The sequence below is a fragment of the Acomys russatus genome, chromosome 28, assembly GCF_903995435.1.
Source record: "Acomys russatus chromosome 28, mAcoRus1.1, whole genome shotgun sequence".
NCBI lineage: Eukaryota > Metazoa > Chordata > Mammalia > Rodentia > Muridae > Acomys > Acomys russatus.
In genome coordinates, this window is record NC_067164.1 from 4122391 (window position 1) to 4142799 (window position 20409).

Genomic DNA, 20409 nt, shown 5'->3' on the forward strand with positions numbered 1-20409 from the left:
AGCCGGCAAGTCTTCAGGACCTAGGGTCTCAGACACCGATGAGAGCATTAGCACTGCTATTACGAAGGGCCTAGGGGTCTCCATGGCCAAGGCCTGTACCAGACTGTCATGCAGGATGCCACCTGCCACCGTGTCTGCCTGTCTGCTGCTACCACTCCCTCACGCTAAACACGGAAGGAAACTGGGAGCAGCTAGACATCTGAACTCAAAGGGCTTCTTGCCTGCCCACAGTGCTACCCAGGCCGAGAACAGACCCCTCAGCTAGCTACAGATGGCAATTTTAAATATCTGTTATTTTAACAGTTTTCTCTACCATTAAATATGCCCTCCTCCTTAAACAGGAAGGGGTAAAGGCAGGCGTGGTGGCACACACCTTTAATCCCAGCACTCCGGAGGCAGAAGCAGTCGGATCTCTGTGAGTTCAAGGCCAGCCTGCCTGGTCTACAGAGTAAGTCCAGGACAGCCAGGACTAAAAGAGAACCCTGTCACAAAACAAAACAAAACAAAACAAACAAGCAAAAAGCAGGAACGTAAACAACTCAAAATAGCTTCAGGAAGTCCTTGAAACTGACCAGATTCACCAAGCCCCTCCCTGCCAGAGTAAGCCATGAGAAGCTGAGTCCTGCTCAGACAGAAGCAAGCTGGGCTGTAAGACTCTGAGAAGGGGAAAACTGCGAAGACCACTCTGAGACCAGAGCAGCTGTACGGAAGAAGCAGCCCCTTGGAAAAGGTCAGAACAGTCGAGGCGCCTGGGAAGGACGCTCTCCCACGTCTTGAGCTGCCTGCAGTGTGCTCCAGGGTCCCAGGTTTGTGAGCTGCCCACTGTGCTGGGGTGGACCTTGGTGATACAGCTGCCTGAGTCATTTTCGATCTTGTGACCCTTCACCCACATGCCTGTAAGTAACCCCAATAAAATCTCATTGGTTCACCAAACTGGACTTTGGTGGTACGAGTACTGTGGCCCATCGTGAGTTTCCTATCTGGGGTGGGTTAGGTATGGGTTATGTCTCCCTAGGGAAAGTCCTGTCACACAGCGCTACTACTGACAGCTTTCTGCGTCATAATTAGCATGCTAACAGCGGCATGGCATTCTACTGATAACATGTCAGTGGGGGGCGGGAGAGATGGCGCAAAGGCTAAGGTAAACGCCGCTCTCGCAGAGGATGAAAATTCGACCCTGTATTAGTAATAATACTTTTTGTTGCTGTGGTAAAATACAATGATCAAAAGCAAACTTATGGAAGAAAACATTTGGTTCAGGGTTCCCGGGGGAGAATGTGTATTGCCAGGGGAGGTGTGGTCGTGGGTGGCTGGGGCAGGAAGCTGTATCCTGGTTGGTTTTGTTGACACAAGCCAGAGTCATATAACTGGGAAGAGGAAGCTCAGCTCGGAGAAACCCTCTATCACATTGCCTGTAGGGCATTTTCTTGATTCATGGTTATTGATATGGGTGGGCATGGCCTGCAGGGGGACCCCCAGGGCAGGTGGTCCTGAGCTGAATATGAAAGCAGGCTGAGCAAGCCAAGAAGAGCAAGCCAGTAGGCAGCACTCCCTCATGGCTTCTGCTTTGGCTCCTGCGTCCAGCTTCCCGCCCTGAGTCCACGCCCACACTCCCTTCAGTGATGGACTATGACATGGAAATAGAAGAGAAATAACCTTTTCCTCCCCAGGTTGCTTTTAGTCGTGGCATTTTATCTCAGCAATAGAAAGCGAACTAAGACACTGAGAGACCACATCTTCAACTACAAACACAAAGCAGAAAGTGTGAGCTGGAAATGGGGCAAGTCTATGAACCCCTAAAGTCTGCCTGTAGGGACATACTTCCTCTAGTAAGGCTGAAGGTTCCATAAGCTCTCCCAAACAGCACCACCAAACCAGGGACCAAATCTGCAAATACATGAGCCTGTGAGGAGCATGTTTCATTAAAACCACCAAAAATCCCTGTAACATCAGTTCCAGAGTATCTGGCTTCTTTTGGGAACCCTGAGGATATATGTGCATATACTAAACACACACACACACACACACACACACACACACACACACACACACACACAATCTAAAAATAATAGAAACAATTTTAAGAGAAAAAATTGTGAGTGTGCCATCCTTTGACTAAACACATTGTTAGGGTCTGGAACTCGCTGAAGAAAACACCCCAGACTCAAATAGTATGCAAGCAGCAAAAAGTGTTTATTCGACAGAAAGCCAGCATGCTGGGATGACCACTTAAGACAAAATGTCACCTGCCCCCACCCACCCAGATGAGCTGGTAGGCTTCCATTAAAGGCATTCAAGGGACAAGCAACCACATGGTGGCTCATAACCATCTATCTGTGATCTGATGCCCTCTTCTGACCTGCAGGTGTACATGCAGGCAGAACACTGTATACATAATAAATAAATAAGTAAATCTTTAAAAATAAAAAAGGTATTCAGGGGAATTCCAAGGGGGCATTAGGTAATCTTTAACATGATTGGAGCATTCAAATTTAAAAAGTGCAGGCAAACTGAAAAGGTGCAGGCAACTTCAGTCAGTGGTCATGAATTAATCATAAGACAAGAGACTAGCAGTAAATCATCCTTAAGCAATGAGACTGGGAGTTAATCAATCTTAAGCAATCTAGGCCGTTTCTGATTGGCTGCCCATTTTCCGCTGTATTTCCAGTAACTGCTGAGCTCATTTCTGAGAATTGGAGACTTAAGCCTGTTCTAAGCTAACAAGAAACTGAGGCCTGTCATGGAGTTGGCTTGGCCCCTAGATCAAACTTCTTTGGGGATTTGGGGCTCCTCAGGGGTCTCAAATGGGGCCCCACAACATCAAGGCGTATTCAGGGGCGTTGCCATTTTTTCTATTGGCGATAAGGCTATGTGTGATAAAGGCTTGTATTACGGGGGCGCAGTTGGATCCCAGCTGCTTCCTCCTTTGTGAGTAGCCTTTGTACTCAGGGCCCCAATGGCCTGAAATACCACTAAGCACCTGTCAGTAGAGAACCAGGCCTTCATCCAACGTGATAGTGTTTTCCAATGGTACCAATAGCCACATCCTTGGTTTGTGGAGCTTTGTAGTAACCATCCCCTCGGACTCAGGACGGTGAGTGCATACAGGTCTTCCAAATGTCGCGTTTTCCCTTCCAGCAGCAAAGGCGGCAGACCCCTGCCAACCCTAGTTAGATACTTTGTCCATAGAGCAGAACCGCATCGTGAGCGGATGAGTGGGGAAAAAAAAAAAAAAAACAACCCGCAGAGGGCGTTACCCCATTTTTCCACTCCAAGGTCCAGAGGTAGCTGGAGCAGCTGCAGCTCACAGCCGACAAAGCCTAGATGTCCTTTACCAAGGCTCTTCCAGAGGTCAGCCCTGAATTTCCAGTTACCCGACTCCACCCCCCACCCCCAATCTGGAACACGCTGTCTCCTGGGGGAACCTTCTGGGGGACCCAGCCAAGACTCCAGCCTGGACTTCAACCAAAACTTCTCTTTACACCATTTCGCAGCAGTAATCCCTTCAGTCAAAGTTTACAGAAACTTGGGCTGGTGAGAATCTGGCCACCAGAGTTGGACTCCCACACGCCACCTGGTGAAGGAAGAGACTCAACAACCCCCAAGCTGTCTTAGGCTTCCACCCACACGTCTCGGCATAGTCCTACTCCACTAAATAAATAGGTGTATAACTTATTTATTTTTAAGACTTGTACCGTGGCACGTGTTCTTGCACGCCCCTTGCAGAATTTCAAGCTGGAGCTGCATCTAGAGTTGCCTGTGCGGGATTAGAGGCACTGAGAGAGAGATTCCAACGTGACGCGGCTGGGCACCAGCGCAGCTCGCGAACCGAGAGCCCGGGGGGCGGGGCCGCACGTCCCGCCCGGGAGCCGCGTCACCAGCACGCGCGCCGCCGTCACCAGCACGCGCGCCGCCGCGCCACCCTCCCTCCAGCCTCGGCGGCGCGCGTGCGTAGCCGGCTCCCGGGCCATGGCTGGCTGGGCGGGGGCCGAGCTCTCGGCGCTGAACCCGCTGCGCACGCTGTGGCTGGCGCTGGCCGCCGCCTTCCTGCTCGCGCTGCTGCTGCAGCTGGCGCCCGCCAGGCTGCTGCCGAGCTGCGCGCTCTTCCAGGACCTCCTCCGCTACGGGAAGACCAAACTGTCGGGCCCGCGGCGCCCGGCCGTCTGCAGGGCCTTCGACGTCCCCAAGAGGTAACCGCGGCGACCCGGCGCGCCTGCAGAGGGCAGCAGCGGGTGGCCGCCCGGAGCCGTCCCCGGAAATGACAGCGCATCCCATGGTTGGCCGGGACCTCAGGGACCCGTCCAACCTTCTTTAGCCCAAATTAGGCTTCCCATGCCCAGAACTCTATACTTGAGGTCGTGGACGTGAGGCAGGGCCTTCCTCGACTTCCCCAGTTGTCTCCCTTGTCTGTCACAGTCAGGAAAGAGGCCCAGAGGGTGTCCTCCTGGGCCTGCCCTGACATCCCTAACCTGCATCACAGCAGGTGCGCTGGCAAACTGGCGCATGATGCCCCATCCTGGAAGATTCAGTAGCCAAGTTGTGAAATACTAAAATCGTCTAGGCACGAACAGATAGAATCCGCTCGCAATATGCGAGAGCTGCTACATGTTGTTTCTCGTATTTGCCCCCACGCTGAATTCAGTAGGTAGGTGGCGAAATCAGTTAGTACTGTTCTAGACGGGTAAAGCTGTGTCTTTGAAATTCGTAATACATTTGCATTTTGACCTGAATTTGAAAGAATGTGGTGGGTTCTGATGGGTTCGTCTAGGTTATTTTCAAAGAGTGTAGACACTGCCCCACCTCCGCAGATGGCGCTGGGGCTCTCAAGGAACACTAAAAAGTGGACTGGCCCCAACTCTGCCTTGACTGTTGGGAGAGCAGTCTATCAGAGTGTGAGTGTAAGAGTGGCGACCCGTGTTGTTGTGAAGAATGAATGGTAAAGAGAAAAAGGCCTGAAAGAACGCTTACTTCTTCAGAGGCTCAGTTTTAAAAACATGAGTAAATCCTGCTATCTTATTGTAATCTAGTTTGATTGTCCTGTGTCCCTTTCTGCTATATAGCGATCTATTTTGTGACTTTTGAGAAAAGGTCCCAGTGTCCCTGGATTTCAAATGACACTTAAAAATCATTTCTGTCCTTTCAATCTCTGGATGGAGGCACCTCTGCTGTTACACTCAAGTCTGGCTCAAGTCTGTCTTTATGTAACAGCCAAGAAAGAGGTGGGCCGTGCCTGGAACACTTGGTGCTCTGGGCTTCTTGTAAATCCTACTGTGAAATAATCACAGCTCTAGAGCAGAACCTCCCATGGTGCTCAAGGGCGTTGAGTCCCTAAATATTGGGCTAAGGATGGCCCAACATATCCAGGCCAATAAGGAAAGGAAATTTTAATGTAGACACACACATACCAATAAATAAATAAAATGAGAACATTTGCATCAAAACTGACAAGGTCTTCAGAAGAACAAATGGCAACAAAAATTGTTATCTATTTTTTCTTGCCTATCCCTTTCCTTTTAAATTGCTGTCTCCCCATTTATATGAAAAGGGGGTAACTAGAGATGGGTAAAGTAACATTCTATTGCCATCTTTTCACTTCTCTCTCTTTCCCAAAGCATTTTCAATGACATTGTGCTTAATATTTTTATAATGAGAGAAAGAAAGAGGGGGGGGAAAGTGAGTTAGAGAGCCGGGTGTGGTGGCACACACCTTTAATGCCAGCACTCAGGAGGCAGAGACAGGCGGGTTGATGTGAGTTCAAGGCCAGCCTGGTCTACAGAGATAGTCTAGGACAGCCAAGGCTACATAGACAAACCCTGTCTCGAAAAACCAAAACAACAACAAAAAAAGTGAGTTAGAGCCACCATCACAGCTGAGTTGCCCACGTGTCATGTGCTGATGACTCTCAGCATTAAATGCCTTTTTTTCATTTAGTCTTCATGACAGATCTATGAGGGACATGTCATTGTCATATTTCCCACTGTGAAGGGCCTATTATTGTCATCATACCCATCCAAGTGCAAATGTATGTCCAAATTCAGGCTTATACCAGTGAGTGTGGCGGCTAGGCCTTGAGTTCTGCCTGTTGCTGTAAGATCCCAAACTCTTCTTTTTTTTTTTTTTTAAAGATTTATTTATTATATATGCAGTGCTCTGGCTGCATATACATCTGCAGGCCAGAAGAGGGCATCAGATCTCATTATAGATGGTTGTGAGCCACCATGTGGTTGCTGGGAATTGAACTCAAGACCTCTGAAAGAGTAAACAATGCTCTTAACCTCTGAGCCATCTCTCCAGCACCCCCCAAACTCTTTTTTATTTTCGTTTTGTGTGTGTGTGTGTGTGTGTGTAGCTTTGGCTGTCCTGGACTTGCTTTGTAGATCCCAAACTCTTAACATCCCACATGCCTCATTGGCAAGCTCTTGCACCGTGCAAACCCGAGTGACGTCTGAGAGATCAAAAGGTGGTGGATTTACTCCCAGAGGGCAGCACTTCGTAATATCTTGGTTAATCCAGATTTTATAGTATTTGATAATCTTAGCCAATGTGCTTATTCCTTAAATACTTCGAATAGTTTTTCCCTGGGTAAAATGTAAAGACATCCTTGGGAATGGAAACAGAAAATATGCCTGTGACTACCACACTTACCAACAGGCAGCTCTTAGCCACATTTCCCCACATATGGTAGTATTTAGGTCATTTCATTTGTAATTATTTTCTTCTAAGGAAGCAAGAATAAAAACCTAAGTCAGTTCTTAGAATCTGTTTTCTATTCCCTAGCCTGGTACCCGTTGTTTGTTTGTTTGAGTTTCGAGACTTGTTTGTTGTTTCTTTCTTTCTTTTTAAAATCAGGGCAACAGCTGCTTTTCTTGTTTTGATTCAGCCCCTGGGAAAAGTGCATAAATTAGTGACCAGGACCAAGAGTCTCATTGCTTTTGGCTTCCACGCTTCTGTTTGTAAAATTTCAAAATAGCTTCAAGTTACACGGAAACTGACCCCTGAACTGTTACCACGCAGTGGGTGAGATGCTGCCCAGTTTTCTGCCCTAGCGCCCAGGAGCATCAGCATTAGTCAGGGGCTCTGTGGGTAGGATACAGGCTACATCTTTATCTTCATCAACCTCTTGCTGGAAAGTTAGCATTTCCTTAATTATGAATGTCATCGAGGAACCGCAGGTCAATAGCAGTGTCTCCAAGTTTGTGGTAGAATATATAATGCATTAAATAATGTTGAAGACCCCTTGAAAGAGCATTGTTTCTATAACCACAAAAACATAGCAGTCATTCACCACTAGCTCTCGTTATTCAATACACAAAAAATGCATGGGTTCTTTAGGCCATAAACTTGACTTTTAATAATTGGATTGCCTAGATGTCCATGTAATTGATTTTCTTAGTATCTTCCACATATCTTATACATATGGTGACATTTTGAGAAGGGTCTAGGGACTTTGTCAAGCAGCATTCACATTTGTCCTCAGGTCCAGCCTGGGGTGAGGCAACAAGGCCCCCTCCCCCCCACACCAGAGTGTTTGGAACAAAGGATAGGAGGGCGGATGCCCAGCTGGCTTGGTGGGTAGCCTTGAGTTTGAGTCACCCGGTAAGCTGTTTACCATGTCCTTGATGCATTTAGCTTAGTTTACCAGTCTTCCAGAGGGCCTGCTGTGTACCTCTCAAACCTAGTCTAGGCTCCTTAAAGCTTATAGGGAGACAGAAAAAAATATGCAAACAAATTTCAAAGGAGGGCAGTCTTTTCCCAGGGAGCTAAGTGCTGCAGAGGAGTCCCAGCAAGGTTATTTGAGCAGCAACAAGAGTTGTGAGGAAAGACAACTGCCCTGGAGAGGATGGTGGGGAGAGAGGCTCGAGGCAGAGTCTTGTGGGCCCTGAGGTGGAGGTGGGGTGTGGTGTGGGGGGAGGGGTGGATATGGAAGCTGCTGAGGGCTTTGTGGTGAACATTGCATCACACAATGCTATTGTGTGAGAAGGACTGGGTAAGAGGCTGCTGTGTTTGTCCAGGAGAGAGATAGTGGCACTTGTGTAGATTGCAACTGTAGCATCATGGGATCTGCAAATGTCATAGGCAGGGGTGGCATTCCAGTAGCAGCACAGGCCAGGGCAGCTGGGTAGAACCGACTGAGCAGTAGTCCCCTGCCCTAGTTACCCGCAACTCCCCTGGCTTAACTCTGGGGCCAGTCCCAGCACTCAGCGCACATGTATGTGAAATAAAATTGTTTCCTGGGCTCCAAACCCCAGAGCAGTTCCAACCCTATGCAGTCCCGGCTCAGTCTGACTTTGCACCCTGCAACTTGCTTCTCCTGGACCGCCCCATTGCAGTTCAGCTTTCTTCACTAGCCCTCATCCTACAGGGAGCTTTTGCATTACCTGCTGTTTTCCCTCTCGCCTGGCCCACTGAGGCCATGGACCTGCCTTACTTCTTAAGGTGGTAATTCCACACTCCCCAACAGTCCTTGTCTTTCTTCCTCCTCCCTCCATTCAGACACAGCCCATAATAATCACCCAAGTGGTTGTTCGGATCGCTGTGTCCCTGTTCCCAGGACCTAGAAACCAGCACTTCTAGGAAGTAAGTTACGGAAGGAGGAAAAAAAGAGGAGTGTGTCTTCACCCGGAAGGCGGTGGGGATTGGAGGTGTGCATTGTGGGTCTTAGCTGGCCCTTTAAGAACAAGCAAGAGACAGGCCCTCCTGTAAGGACTAGAAAGGGTGTCCTGTAGAAAGACATTCAGACAGCACAACAAAGTGTGAGGCCGAAAAACAGTATAGTGTATTTAAACCAAAGGTGCCACAGAACAAGTAGAGCTGTGTGTAAGGCATAACCCAGCAACTCATTCGAAACGGCTGATTCACTTCCTTACGGGCTTCACAGAAACTGGCCGTGTGTGATGGGGGCCAGGGAGACAGACTCGAGCAAGCCGCGTTGGCAGGCGGGAGAACAGCAGTGTGATATGAACACCAGTCATTCTCACTGCATCCATAGCCAACTGCTGCCATCGCTGTGGCCTTGGATGAGGACCCTTAGTTTCCCATGTGCCTGCCACGTGAAGGGAGCAGACTGTGGATGAAACTTGATACTCACGCCTCTTCTCCCCATTCTCAGTCTACAACCTTTACGTCACAGCTCAATAGTCTCTGTGTCACCAAGACATGGATGTTGTATTTGGTTTTTCATTATTTTTTGTTTAGGAGTGTTTTGTCTGCGTATCCGCCTGGGCACCATGCCCATGCCTGGTGTCCTGGGAGGCTAGAAGGGGAGTGGTGCCCCTTGGGATTGGGTGATTGTGAGGGTTGTGAACCGCCATGTGATGCTGGGAATCCAACCTTGGGCCTTTGGGAGAACAGCAAGTGCTCCTCACAGCTGAGCCATCTCTCCAGCCCCTCAGATGGATGTTTTGAAACTTTGGAAAGGGATGAATAATGGTTTTCTTTTCAAATGCTTTGTTTTGGTATGCCTGTATGGATCCCCTTTATAAAAGCCTGTGTCCCCACAGGGCCCCGTGTCCTCTGTTCTCCTCTCCTGGTTGTGCCACACAGCCACCAGGGAGCCACAGATGGAGCACACCCAGCATGCACCTCTCTCAGTGCCTCTGCAGCCTTTCCCTCTGCTTGGAAAGTGTACAAGGTGACCTCACCTAATAGTGTACATTCTAAGTCCATCTGTTTCCCTGGAAAATGTTTAACTTCATGTAGAATGTTTAGATTTAGAATGTTAACTGTTAAGTGAGGTCACACAACCTCAGAAAGAAGGAAAACAAGCCGGGTGTGGTGCTGCACACCTTTAATCCCAGCACTCGGGAGGCAGAGGCAGGAGGATCACTGTGAGTTCGAGGTCAGCCTGGTCTACAAAGTGAGTCCAGGACAGCCAAGGCTAACACAGAGAAACCCTGTCTCGAAAAACAAAACAACAACAACAAAAAAGGGAAAACAAATGTTCTCTCTCACATGCAGCCTCTAGCCAATGATACATGTTTATGTAAACACACGTATACGCGGGTAGACTACAACATGAAGAAAGAAAGGAAAAAAGATGAGAGGAAGGGCTGAATATAGGACAGAGCTATGAAAGAGGACATAGAATTAATTGTTTTTCTAGTTCTAATTCTGCCATGAATGTGTTGGGGTTTTGTGGCAGATAAGTGCATAAAATATATTAAATACTGAAAAGTGTACAATCTAAGGCACAAGTCCACAGCTCCCATTCTGAACACCCCTCTAACGCGATAGAAGTATGGTGAGTTGTATAGGCCTTGGGTCTAGCTAATTTGCTGTGTGATGCTTTTATTTATTTGCAAGTTCTTTTTAAATAAAAAGTTTATAATTTTTTAAAGGAAGTGTGCATAAGTTGCATGTACTATGCAGATGTCCCTTTCAGAAAAGCCATCCCCACCACCCGTCCAGAATAGCACACTGCTCTGGTCCCTACCAGGCGCTGCTCTAGGTGCGTACAGCATTGCTGACTCCACTGAAAGGGGACTTGCATTAAGACGGAGACTGGGTCTGTTCGCATCCTTTAAGTTCAGGCTCCTAGAACTTGGCTTAACGCACTTCAAGTAGGCCGTAAGTACATAAGAAAAACCAGGAAGAGCTCCCAGCCCTTGCCTCTGTGCAGAACCTGCAAAGTATATGGTTAGAACTGTCCTTAACCTTCCGCTGCGGCTGCGGTAGTCCTCAGCCCGCACCTGGGATCAGTCTGGACAGCACAACGTAAGGATGACCTGGAACTCAGCAGAGGGCCAGAGCTGTCGTGGCATGTGGCTGCGATGCACAAGCTCATGAGAAAAGAGGCTGCTTTTCAGGTGGGAGCACAGAGGGGCTGCCAGAGGATGCCTGGAGTAGTTCGTCAGACTGTGTTTCTGGGCATGGGCATAGGCTAGAGCTATGGCTTCTTTTTTTTTTTTTTTTGGTTTTCCGAGACAGGGTTTCTCTGTGTAGCCTTGGCCATCCTGGACTCACTTTGTAGACCAGGCTGGCCTCGAACTCACAGCGATCCGCCTGCCTCTGCCTCCCAAGTGCTGGGATTAAAGGCGTGCACCACCACGCCCAGCTGAGCTATGGCTTCTTTTACAAGCATATTCTGGTGTATATTTAGTCCTCGTTGGCTCCAGGTCATCTTTGATTGTCATAGCCAAAGTGAAAAGAAGAAAAGGAATTAATTTATTATTGGTGCATGAAAGACCAGGGGAGGTCACATGATCACCTAATTGATTTGAATATAGGATTTTTCTTTCTTTCTTTTGTTTTTTTGTTTGTTTGTTTGTTCGTTCGAGACAGGGTTTCCTTGTGTAGCCTTGGCTGTCCTGGACTAACTTTGTAGAGCAGGCTGGCCTCAAACTCACAGCGATCCACCTGTCTCTGCCTCCTAAGTGCAGGGATTAAAGGCGTGTGCCACCACCACCCAGCTAGGAAAATTTTTTAATCGAACATCCCGATCTCCAAAAATACGAGCTGCTTTAACATCCAGTACTTTTGCGTGCAGACACAATGCCCCATGTGGAAAAAAGTTCACACCTACCTTCATGAGATCGGTGGTGGTCAAATGGCAGACACACTAAACAGTATCATTCGTGTGAAGTCACCTTTAGCTTATTAGGTACATAAGGTATCGGTTCCTTCAGGTTCTGTGTCGGTGTAAGAGTCCTGGTGTTTCGGAATGGAGTATGCATCTGTGGTAGGAACAGCATAGGAGAGTGGCCTTAGAAGACGCTGGGAGGGAACTGGGCGGTGGCTCAGTAGGTAAGGATGCTTGGTGTTTAAGCGTGAGCGCCTGAGTTACGGCTCCCCAGTACCTGAGTTTAAAAGGCGGCTGTCTTAGTTATGAAGAGATGTCACGACCACTGAACTCTTTTTTGTTTGTTTGTTTGGTTTGGTTTGTTTTTTTGAGACAGGATTTCTCTATGTAGCCTTGGCTGTCCTAGACTCGCTTTGTAGACCAGGCTGGCCTCGAACTCACAGCGATCTGTCTGCCTCTGCCTCCCGAGTGCTGGGATTAATGGCGTGCGCCACCACGCCCAGCTCACGGCCACTGAACTCTTATAAAGGAAGATGTTTAATTGGGGCTGGCTTACAGTTTCAGAGGTTTAGCCCATTATCGCCATGGTGGGAAACATGCAGCCTACAGGCAGGTGTGGTGCTGGAGCTGAGAGTTCTACATATGGGTCCGCGGGCAGCAAGGAGACACTATGTTTCACACATAGCTGCGTGTAGGAGGCCTCAAAGCCCAGGCTCACAGTGCCACACTTCCGCCAACAAGGCCACACCTCCTAACAGTGGCCCACTCCTTATGGGCCAAGCACTGAAACACAAGCCTGTGGGGCCATTCCTAGTCAAACCACAGCAGTGGGTGTGGCCACTTGCTGGCCTGTAAAGTGAGGGCCATGACCAGCCAGCAGAGGCAGGATGGCTAGAGCTGGCCACCACAGGGTGTCCCAGTGATCTTCATAGCACATTATGGCTTAGCAAATCAGCAGCATCTTTCGCATTAAATTAGCACCGCTAATTTCATTTCACTGGTTTTGTGCCTTTATGTTTGTTTACTTTATAAATAATTCACTGTAAAATAGCTTCGTGGTCTTAGTAGTTGGAGAAATAGAATCCCAAGGAATTGCCACCTGGCATTATTGTTGTAATCCTTTTTATACTATAAAAAATTAATTAATTAATTCCAAATTAGGAAGGTTGGATGAGAAAGATAATGGATCAGGCAGTAAAGTGCCTGCCACAGGCCTTGAGTTCGAACCCTAGAACCCACGTGAAAGCCAGACAGACACAGTCCACGCACCTGTAATCCCAGTGCTAGGAAGGCTGGGAATTACTGACCAGCTGGTTTAGCCGATGCCGTAAGCAGTTTTGAGCTGCCTGATGTGGGTACCGGAAATTGAACATGGGACTTCTGCAGCATCAGTGCATACAAACACACACACACACACACACACACACACACACGGTAATAAATTGAAATTTTTTTACAGTAAGGTGCATAAGACGGGAAATGGCTTAGCAGTTAAGAGCCTGCACTGCTGCTTCAGAGGACCAAGCTCCATGACTGTGATCCAGTTTGGGATCTAAAAGACTTTCACAGATCTCATGGTGTTAGCATGATCTACATCTGGGCAGGATGCTGCGGCTCCTTGTGAGAATTCAGGGACCACTCTTGTCACCCAGAGATGGGAGAAGGTTAACTGATCCGCCTTTCACTCCAATATAATGAGTCTCATCATTTGGAAGTACATTTTAATATATTCCCACCTGCAAAATTCAGGATCTGTTTAAACTAGAGCACTGTTTTGGGATGTGGGCCGGGTGGGGTGGAGTGGGGTGGGGAAGGGTGGGGTGGGGTGGGTGGCAGAGGAACTTAGCATCCTGCGGGGACATGCAGACATTTAGGTGGCCATTGCCTGACTCTTCCTCCTGTTACAGGTATTTTTCTCACTTCTACGTCATCTCAGTGGTGTGGAATGGCTTCCTGCTCTGGTTGCTCTCTCAATCTCTGTTCCTGGGTGCGCCTTTTCCAAACTGGCTCTGTGCTTTGCTCAGAACCCTTGGGGCAACGCCATTCAGAGGTAATTTGGCTCCCTAGCCTGTTCCTGGTTCCTGTCCACAGTCTGGCCCCTCTGCAAGGCCTGGGAAGTGGAGGGCAGACAGAGTTGGCATGGCTAATTGGTCCCAAGTCCTCAGCAAGCTGTGGCAGAGCCCACCGTCAGGCCTGTGCCGAATGCAGGACTGTGTGTTCTCCCTCTGAATTTAGTGTGTGATAATCTTATGAAGAGGGCCTCACACATGCTGGGAGGCTTTGGAAAGCCTTCAAGTTTGCATTGAAACTTTTATCATTTATGCAGATGCAGCCAGCATCACGCCTCAGGGCTCATAAAAAATTGATTTAAAAAAGATTACCTTTTGGTAAACTTTATAAAGGGTTTGGGGGCTGGAGAGATGGATCAGTGAGTAAAGGTGTTCGCCACCAGGCATGATGGTGTGACTTCCACCTGTAGGACCTGTAGTGGATGTAAACATGTTTTTGTTTTGATCCCCACATTTTGGAAGGAGAAACTGACTTCTACAAGTTGTCCTCTGGCATGTGCACGCGCGCACACACACACACACACACACACACACACACGCACATGAGTAAATAGTTAAAATTAAGCAAAAGATTTGCTCTATTGTGAATCTTCAGTTAAGTAATGAAACTGTGACTAACAGCGCATAAGGGCTCTGTAGAAGGGGTGGGGGTCCTAATGCATGCGCACCCCTTTGTTGCTTACCGTGTTTATGTGTTTGGAAGGCTAGATTTGAGGAGTTTTCATTATTTGCTTTAGCCTGTTCATAAAGAGTTAAAAACCGGGTTTTAATTTAATTAAAATACAAAGAGCAAAGCAAACCCGGTTAGGAGTCCTTAACCTTGGGGAAGCAGACAGCAGGGTAATGTGTAGAAAGGAACACTAGGAGGCGCTGGTCAAGCGCTAGTCCGTGAGCTGCGTGCCAGCAGGACATGGGAGTAGAAGTTCACAGAGAGGTGTCCTTGTGCTGCGTGGCCCGGTTACTTTACAGTATTTTAGAAATGAGCAATTCTTCATACTTCCTCCGAGAGCACTTAATGATGGGCCTGCAGGATCTTAGGACCCACTGTCACTGTAATTGTGTAATTTCTCTTTGTCCTCTTCTTTTGGCAGCTCTCGGGATGGAGTCTAAGGCCTCCCAAATGCTAGGCAAGTGCTTCACCACTCAACTCCATCTCCTTTTGTTTTTGAAGTCTGGAAAGAAATACTCGCCTGTCCGACCCCTGCCTCTGTCTCTGCCTTGGTGGGTGGGTGTGGCCCCAGGAGCCCATCAGATAGGACTGGCCCAACATCATCACGCGACTCCCTGACCGCAGCTGCTGGCAGAGACCGTGGCCCCTGAGTCCTGAGCATACAGCCCCCCCCCGCCCCGCCCCCTTGAGATGCCCAAGTGGCCTGTAGGCTCTTAAATGATAGAGTCCCGGGTGTCATTCAGCATGGCTGTCATCCAGCCTGCTGTGTCCTCAGGGCTTGAAAGAGGAAGTCACTCCTTTCCTTTCCATAGCCTCCCCAGCCCTTGACTCTGTTTCACAGCGGGTGACCTCACCACTTGGCTCGGCCTGAGGAGAGACTGACCCTGTCGCCTTCCGTGTTGCAGTGGGTGAGCAGGCGCTGTCCTCCTTCTTGGTGTTGCTGTTCCTCTGGGCCCACAGCCTGCGCCGGCTCTTCGAGTGCTTCTACGTCAGCGTCTTCTCTAACGTGGCCATTCACATCCTGCAGTACTGTTTCGGGCTCGTCTACTACGTCCTAGTTGGCCTGACTGTCCTGAGCCAAGTGCCCATGGATGACAAGAACGGTGAGTGGCCCTGATGGTGGGTTCAAAAGTCATCACGTCGGAAGGTCAATACGTTAACTAAAACCTGAGAGAGGCCAGCATAAGCAGCCATGGCAATACTAACGCACAGGCCGTTCCTGGGTGTTTAAGGATAATGAGGTAAAGGTCTGTGGGGTTGCCCTGTAGGGAGGGAGGAAGTATAGCTGAGCTCTGAGCAGGAGGCAGGAAGCTCCAAAGAGGGAGACTCTAAAGAAAGGGGTGCATCAAAGGAAGTGGCCTTACCAGAGCCCAGTTATCTGGGGGTGTGGGGAGGGAGGGGAGAGAAGTCACACTCTATGGGATTAAATCACAGACCGTGAGACAAAGGTGCTTGAGGTGAGTCTTCTATTGAAGAAGGAACCCAACCACTCCCCTGCCATTAATTCTTGGGATGGCTGCCCTCAGAACCAAGCCTTTCTTCTTGTGGGGCAGCCTGAGGGAAGAGGAGAACTGAGTGTGGTGGTAAGCCGAGATTGCCCTGTGGTTTCCAGCGCTCTTTACCCAGGAGGAGGGAAGCAAACCCTTGTGTATGAGAAGGAAGCGAAGCAGGTCCCTGCGTCATGTGGAAGCTAGGGAGCCACGTGACAGCCTCAACATGTGCAGATAATAGAGAACTCGCACCCTTTTGGGTGGCTGGAATGGCTGGTTCAGGGCTGATGTGACTTGATCTGGAAGCTTCGGGCCCAGGTCATCTGGAACCCCTCTCTCCGCGTCCTACATCATAAGCTGAGACAGCTCTGTCCTGCCAGCTCTCGGCAATTGAGCCTCCCCTCTTCTTTGAGTGCTCCTTAAAGTCTGCTCTGCTGCTGTAACACACTCCCCAAGGCTGTAAGAGTTACTGGAAAGGTAGGCTTACTGCCCAGGCAGCTCCCGCTGTGTGAATTATTTACTGCTTCCAGCTGTTCAGTCAGCATCCCTAAATCCCCCAGACTTCGTTGCGTTAGTTACCGTTCTGTTGCTGGGATACAAAGCTATGGCCAAGACTGCCCCCGCAAAGGAAGATCTTACCTGGGCTCACCGTTACAGAGTCCAAGAGTCCGTCACAGTGGGAGACGTGGTGGCAGGAAGCCCAGAGAACACATCTCAGCCATTTGTGTGACACAGAAAAGGGAACTGGAAGCTAAGGAGCCGCTTACATAGTCAGTCTCGCCTGCCTCGAGTGCCGAACTCCCAGCGCACAGCTGCACCTCCTCAGCCTCCACAAGGAGTGTCACCAACGAGAACCAGCTGGTCAGTTCCCTGAGCCTGTAGGGGCCATTTCTCATTCAAACACCACATCCGTCATTAGCCAAGCGAGTCTCTCCTCCCAGGTCTTCCCACTGTGGCAGTAGGATGCTCAGCCAGGTCCACGGCTTTTGCCCAGAGGAACTTCCCACAACTCCTTGCTTTCTCTCTGTGGCCTTCTATTGGCCTTATGTCCCTTTTCTGAACTTTCTTCTGTGGCTGAAGCCTAGCCTCTTCCTTCCATCCCATAAAGATATTCAAAAAAGGCAGCCAAGACATCCACAAAAAGACCTTTCCAAGAATTCCTTTGTGAAACTGTTTCTGTGTCACCTGCTTACCCCTCAAGAGGTCACCTGGAGTCATCCGGGCCATACAGATTGTGTTAGTTACTTTTTACTGTTGACACCAAACACAGGTGAGAAGCGGCTTAGTGGAGGGTTTAAGTGGGAAAACACCTGCCTAGCAGTGGGCCCATGTGTCTTAGCCTGGCATGGTAGGTAACCGACACCTGTAATCCCAGGGGTGTGAAGGCAAGAGGATCACTTCAGATTCAAAGCCAGCTTCGTCCATATACTGAATTCCAGCAAGACCCTATCTCAAAAAGACAACTCAGAATTCACCACCACAGGAGGAAGAGCTGCATTTGCCATCTGTAGCATTGAGCATCTGCTGGGCCTGTGTCCACTTGACTGAGTTTCTCTGTGCTCAGAACCTCAGTGATGAGGGGCACAGGCTGACCTCTCAGTATGCACACGAACAGTGTCTGTAGTTCAGAATGTGAGGTCCAGAAGAACCAGCTTTAGAACTGGACTTGCCACAGGCGAATTTGGCAGGTTCTTGGTAGCCGCTAACTGCCTGCAGGTGGTTTTCACCCGTGGGTTTCTGCAGAGTGTGATCCTTGGTGCTCTTACCTGAGTCAGCTTTTTAGGGCTTTGCCTTCACTTCAGGGCCCAGGCCTTTTCCAGTTTTCAGTGGGCAACATTTGCTTCTTCTTTTTTTTTTTTTTAACATTTGCTTCTTTAGTTAAGACAAAGAAGTCTGTCCTGCTAAATGATATTATGGATTCCGTTGGCTTTTCCAGAGCCAGTGGCTTGCTCTGAAGCCCTTCAGCAGCCTGCCTCCCCTTCTTGCTGCTACACCAAAAGGAAGGTCATGTTTGGGAACAGTACCTCAGACTAGGTTCTCTCCAGCCCAGCAAGGGCTTCATTCTGTCGCTCCTCAGTGTTTACGTTTCTTCTCTTTATGAGAGACCACTCACCCTTTACCTCAGAAAGTCTCTCTACTCTCCAGACCTAGGCAGTGCACACATGGTCCCCGCCCCCTCTTTTTCTCCTCCCCCTCCCTCTCCCTCATTTTTGTAGTCCAAGTTGGCCTCGAAGTCCTATGTACTTGGCTGGCCTTGAACCCACGATCCTCTTGCCTCAGTGTCCTAAGTACTAGGATGGCAGGCATGTAACCACCTGAGTTAGCTCAGCTTTCTGTATCCAGGAACTCTCCAGAAGGGCTCTGGGCAGCAGCTCGGGGAGATGTTTCTTTAGAGAATTTTTCCTTGTTGGGAGAAGGTGAGCAAGATGACTTAAAATGGGACCCAGTGATAGAAGTGCAAAGCAGTCTCGTCACAGCTCAGTCATTCCAGGATGGGCCGAGTTCTGGCCAGAAGCATTTGCAGGCTGTTCGAGAGGTTCCAGCACGGTCTCTGCCTGTGACCACTGGAGCTGTACAGCCTGGGAAGCTGTCCAGAGGTGGTTATGCCAGCATGACATGGCGCCTCAGCAGCCTTGGCTAACAGGACACTCCCTGTCTCCATAGTGTCTGTACTGGGGAAGAATCTCCTGATGCAAGCTCGGTGGTTCCACATCCTGGGGATGCTGATGTTCTTGTGGTCCTCTGTGCACCAGTACAAGTGCCACGTCATCCTCAGCAACCTCAGGAGAAACAAGAAAGGTGAGGTCTCTCCTGGAGCCTCTCGGATGGGTTCCAGCCCTCAGAGGTGGGCTTTCTCTCCTTCCCTTGTCAATATCAAATACTCACTGTTGACAAAACACCTTTGCAAATTGTGATCCTCTTGCTGGTAAAATGAGGCAGCAGATCTCCCAGCCAGATCTAGCTCTGACAGTCTGTGACTCCACCCTGTACCCAGCTGTGGGGACAGCACCTCACACATGCATTTGATTGGAATGTGGACCACTCATATCAGTATGGAGTCATGTTACCCCAGCTGAAGGGAAGAAACTCGGCTTCTGAGTTAGCCTGTGCTGACCTGTCATGGGGACAGTTTGCATTGTTCTTGTTTTATAGATGAGGAAGCCGAGGCACGGAGAGATTATACCCTTGTATGCTTTTGAGATAGATTGAAATCGCAGCAGAGCCCTTTGCAAATGTTTTGTTTTGTTGGTTTTTATTTTTCTTATTGCTATTGCTGTTTTGAGACAAGGTCACTCTAGTATAGCCCTGCCTGTCCTAGAACTCACTAAGTAGACCAGGCTAGCCTCAAACTCCCAGACTTTCTCCTACCTCTGCTTCCCCAGTGCTCTGCCACCTATGATCTAAGGAGTGCACCACCACACCCAGCAGGTCTTTTGTTTTGAGACATGGTCTCACTGGCTGGCCTTACAGAGGCCACCTGCCTGTGCTGGGGTTACAGCCGTGCCACACGCGTGCCTGGCTAAGGTTGGCGGATGGTAGGAATGGGACAGGATGGTGGTTTGCTACATGGGGTGTGGCCCTTGGTAGAGTTGCCGCTGTCTGGTTTCAGAAGTGGACGGGTAAACCACCATTGCTGTTCTGTTTCAGGGGTGATCATTCATTGCCAGCACAGGATCCCCTTTGGAGACTGGTTCGAATATGTGTCTTCGGCTAACTACCTGGCGGAACTGATGATCTACATCGCCATGGCTGTCACCTTTGGGTTCCACAACCTAACCTGGTGGCTGGTAGTGACCTATGTCTTCTTCAGCCAAGCCTTGTCTGCATTCTTCAACCACAAATTCTACAAAAGCACGTTTGTCTCCTACCCAAAGCATCGGAAAGCTTTCCTTCCATTTTTGTTTTAAAGCAGGCTTCGTGGTGAAGAATGCAGGCTGGGGGGCGGGGCCAGATTCTGTTCCTAGAGACACTGGTGGCAGGGACTGAGGTGCACTTTCTGCAGGAGTGTTGGCATTGCCTGTTTTCCTTCAGCACTGAGCAAGGCAGTGCTCCCGAAGAAGACACTCCCGGCAGACAGGGCTTGCGGGATCTGCTTCTGCCAAGCTTTACAGAGCCAACCAACTGCCAGCAAGTAAACGGGCGTCTCCAAAATGCCTTACAGTCACACTAACCAGGAGTGTAAACAGCTTTGCATGCACACACGTGTGCACACACATGCATGGTTGAGTGCACTCGCTCGCTCTTGTTATCTCCCTTGTACATGAAAGAAAAAGATCACCTGTGCTGGGATAGCTTTGGGAACAGTAAACTAGACCGAGTGCTTTGGGAAATCACAGGGTTTTAATAAATGTTGCCTGTCATTAAAAACAGGAACCTCTGGAAACACCATGAATGTACAGACTCATCCCAGCGGGCCCAGGGAGAAGGGAGTCAGTTGGAGTTAGTTAAATGCCTCATTTCACATTTTCTCATCAGTATCTCCAGTTCATAAACCACAGCCTCACCTGTCCTGAAAACCAGCCCAGCAGGAAGTTTGCCAACCTCTTTGATGGGATCCTCTTTTTGACATTTGTACTGAAAACGTGGAGAAATAAAGTATTTTTATACATATGCATATAGACGTGGCCTGGACTGGGGGACACTGACAGAAGCTGTCTTGCT

The 20409-nt window shown here is 49.1% G+C and overlaps 1 protein-coding gene across 1 annotated transcript; it reads left to right on the forward strand.

Annotated features, from left to right (window-relative positions):
* The first annotated feature begins 3965 nt into the window (after window positions 1–3965).
* Window positions 3966–19881, forward strand: Srd5a3 (steroid 5 alpha-reductase 3). Its single transcript, XM_051170579.1, has 5 exons — window positions 3966–4190; window positions 13426–13568; window positions 15163–15360; window positions 18412–18546; window positions 19396–19881. The coding sequence occupies exons 1-5, from the start codon at window positions 3970–3972 to the stop codon at window positions 19653–19655; spliced, it is 957 nt and encodes a 318-aa protein (XP_051026536.1). The 5' UTR covers window positions 3966–3969; the 3' UTR covers window positions 19656–19881.
* Window positions 19882–20409: the final 528 nt, after the last annotated feature.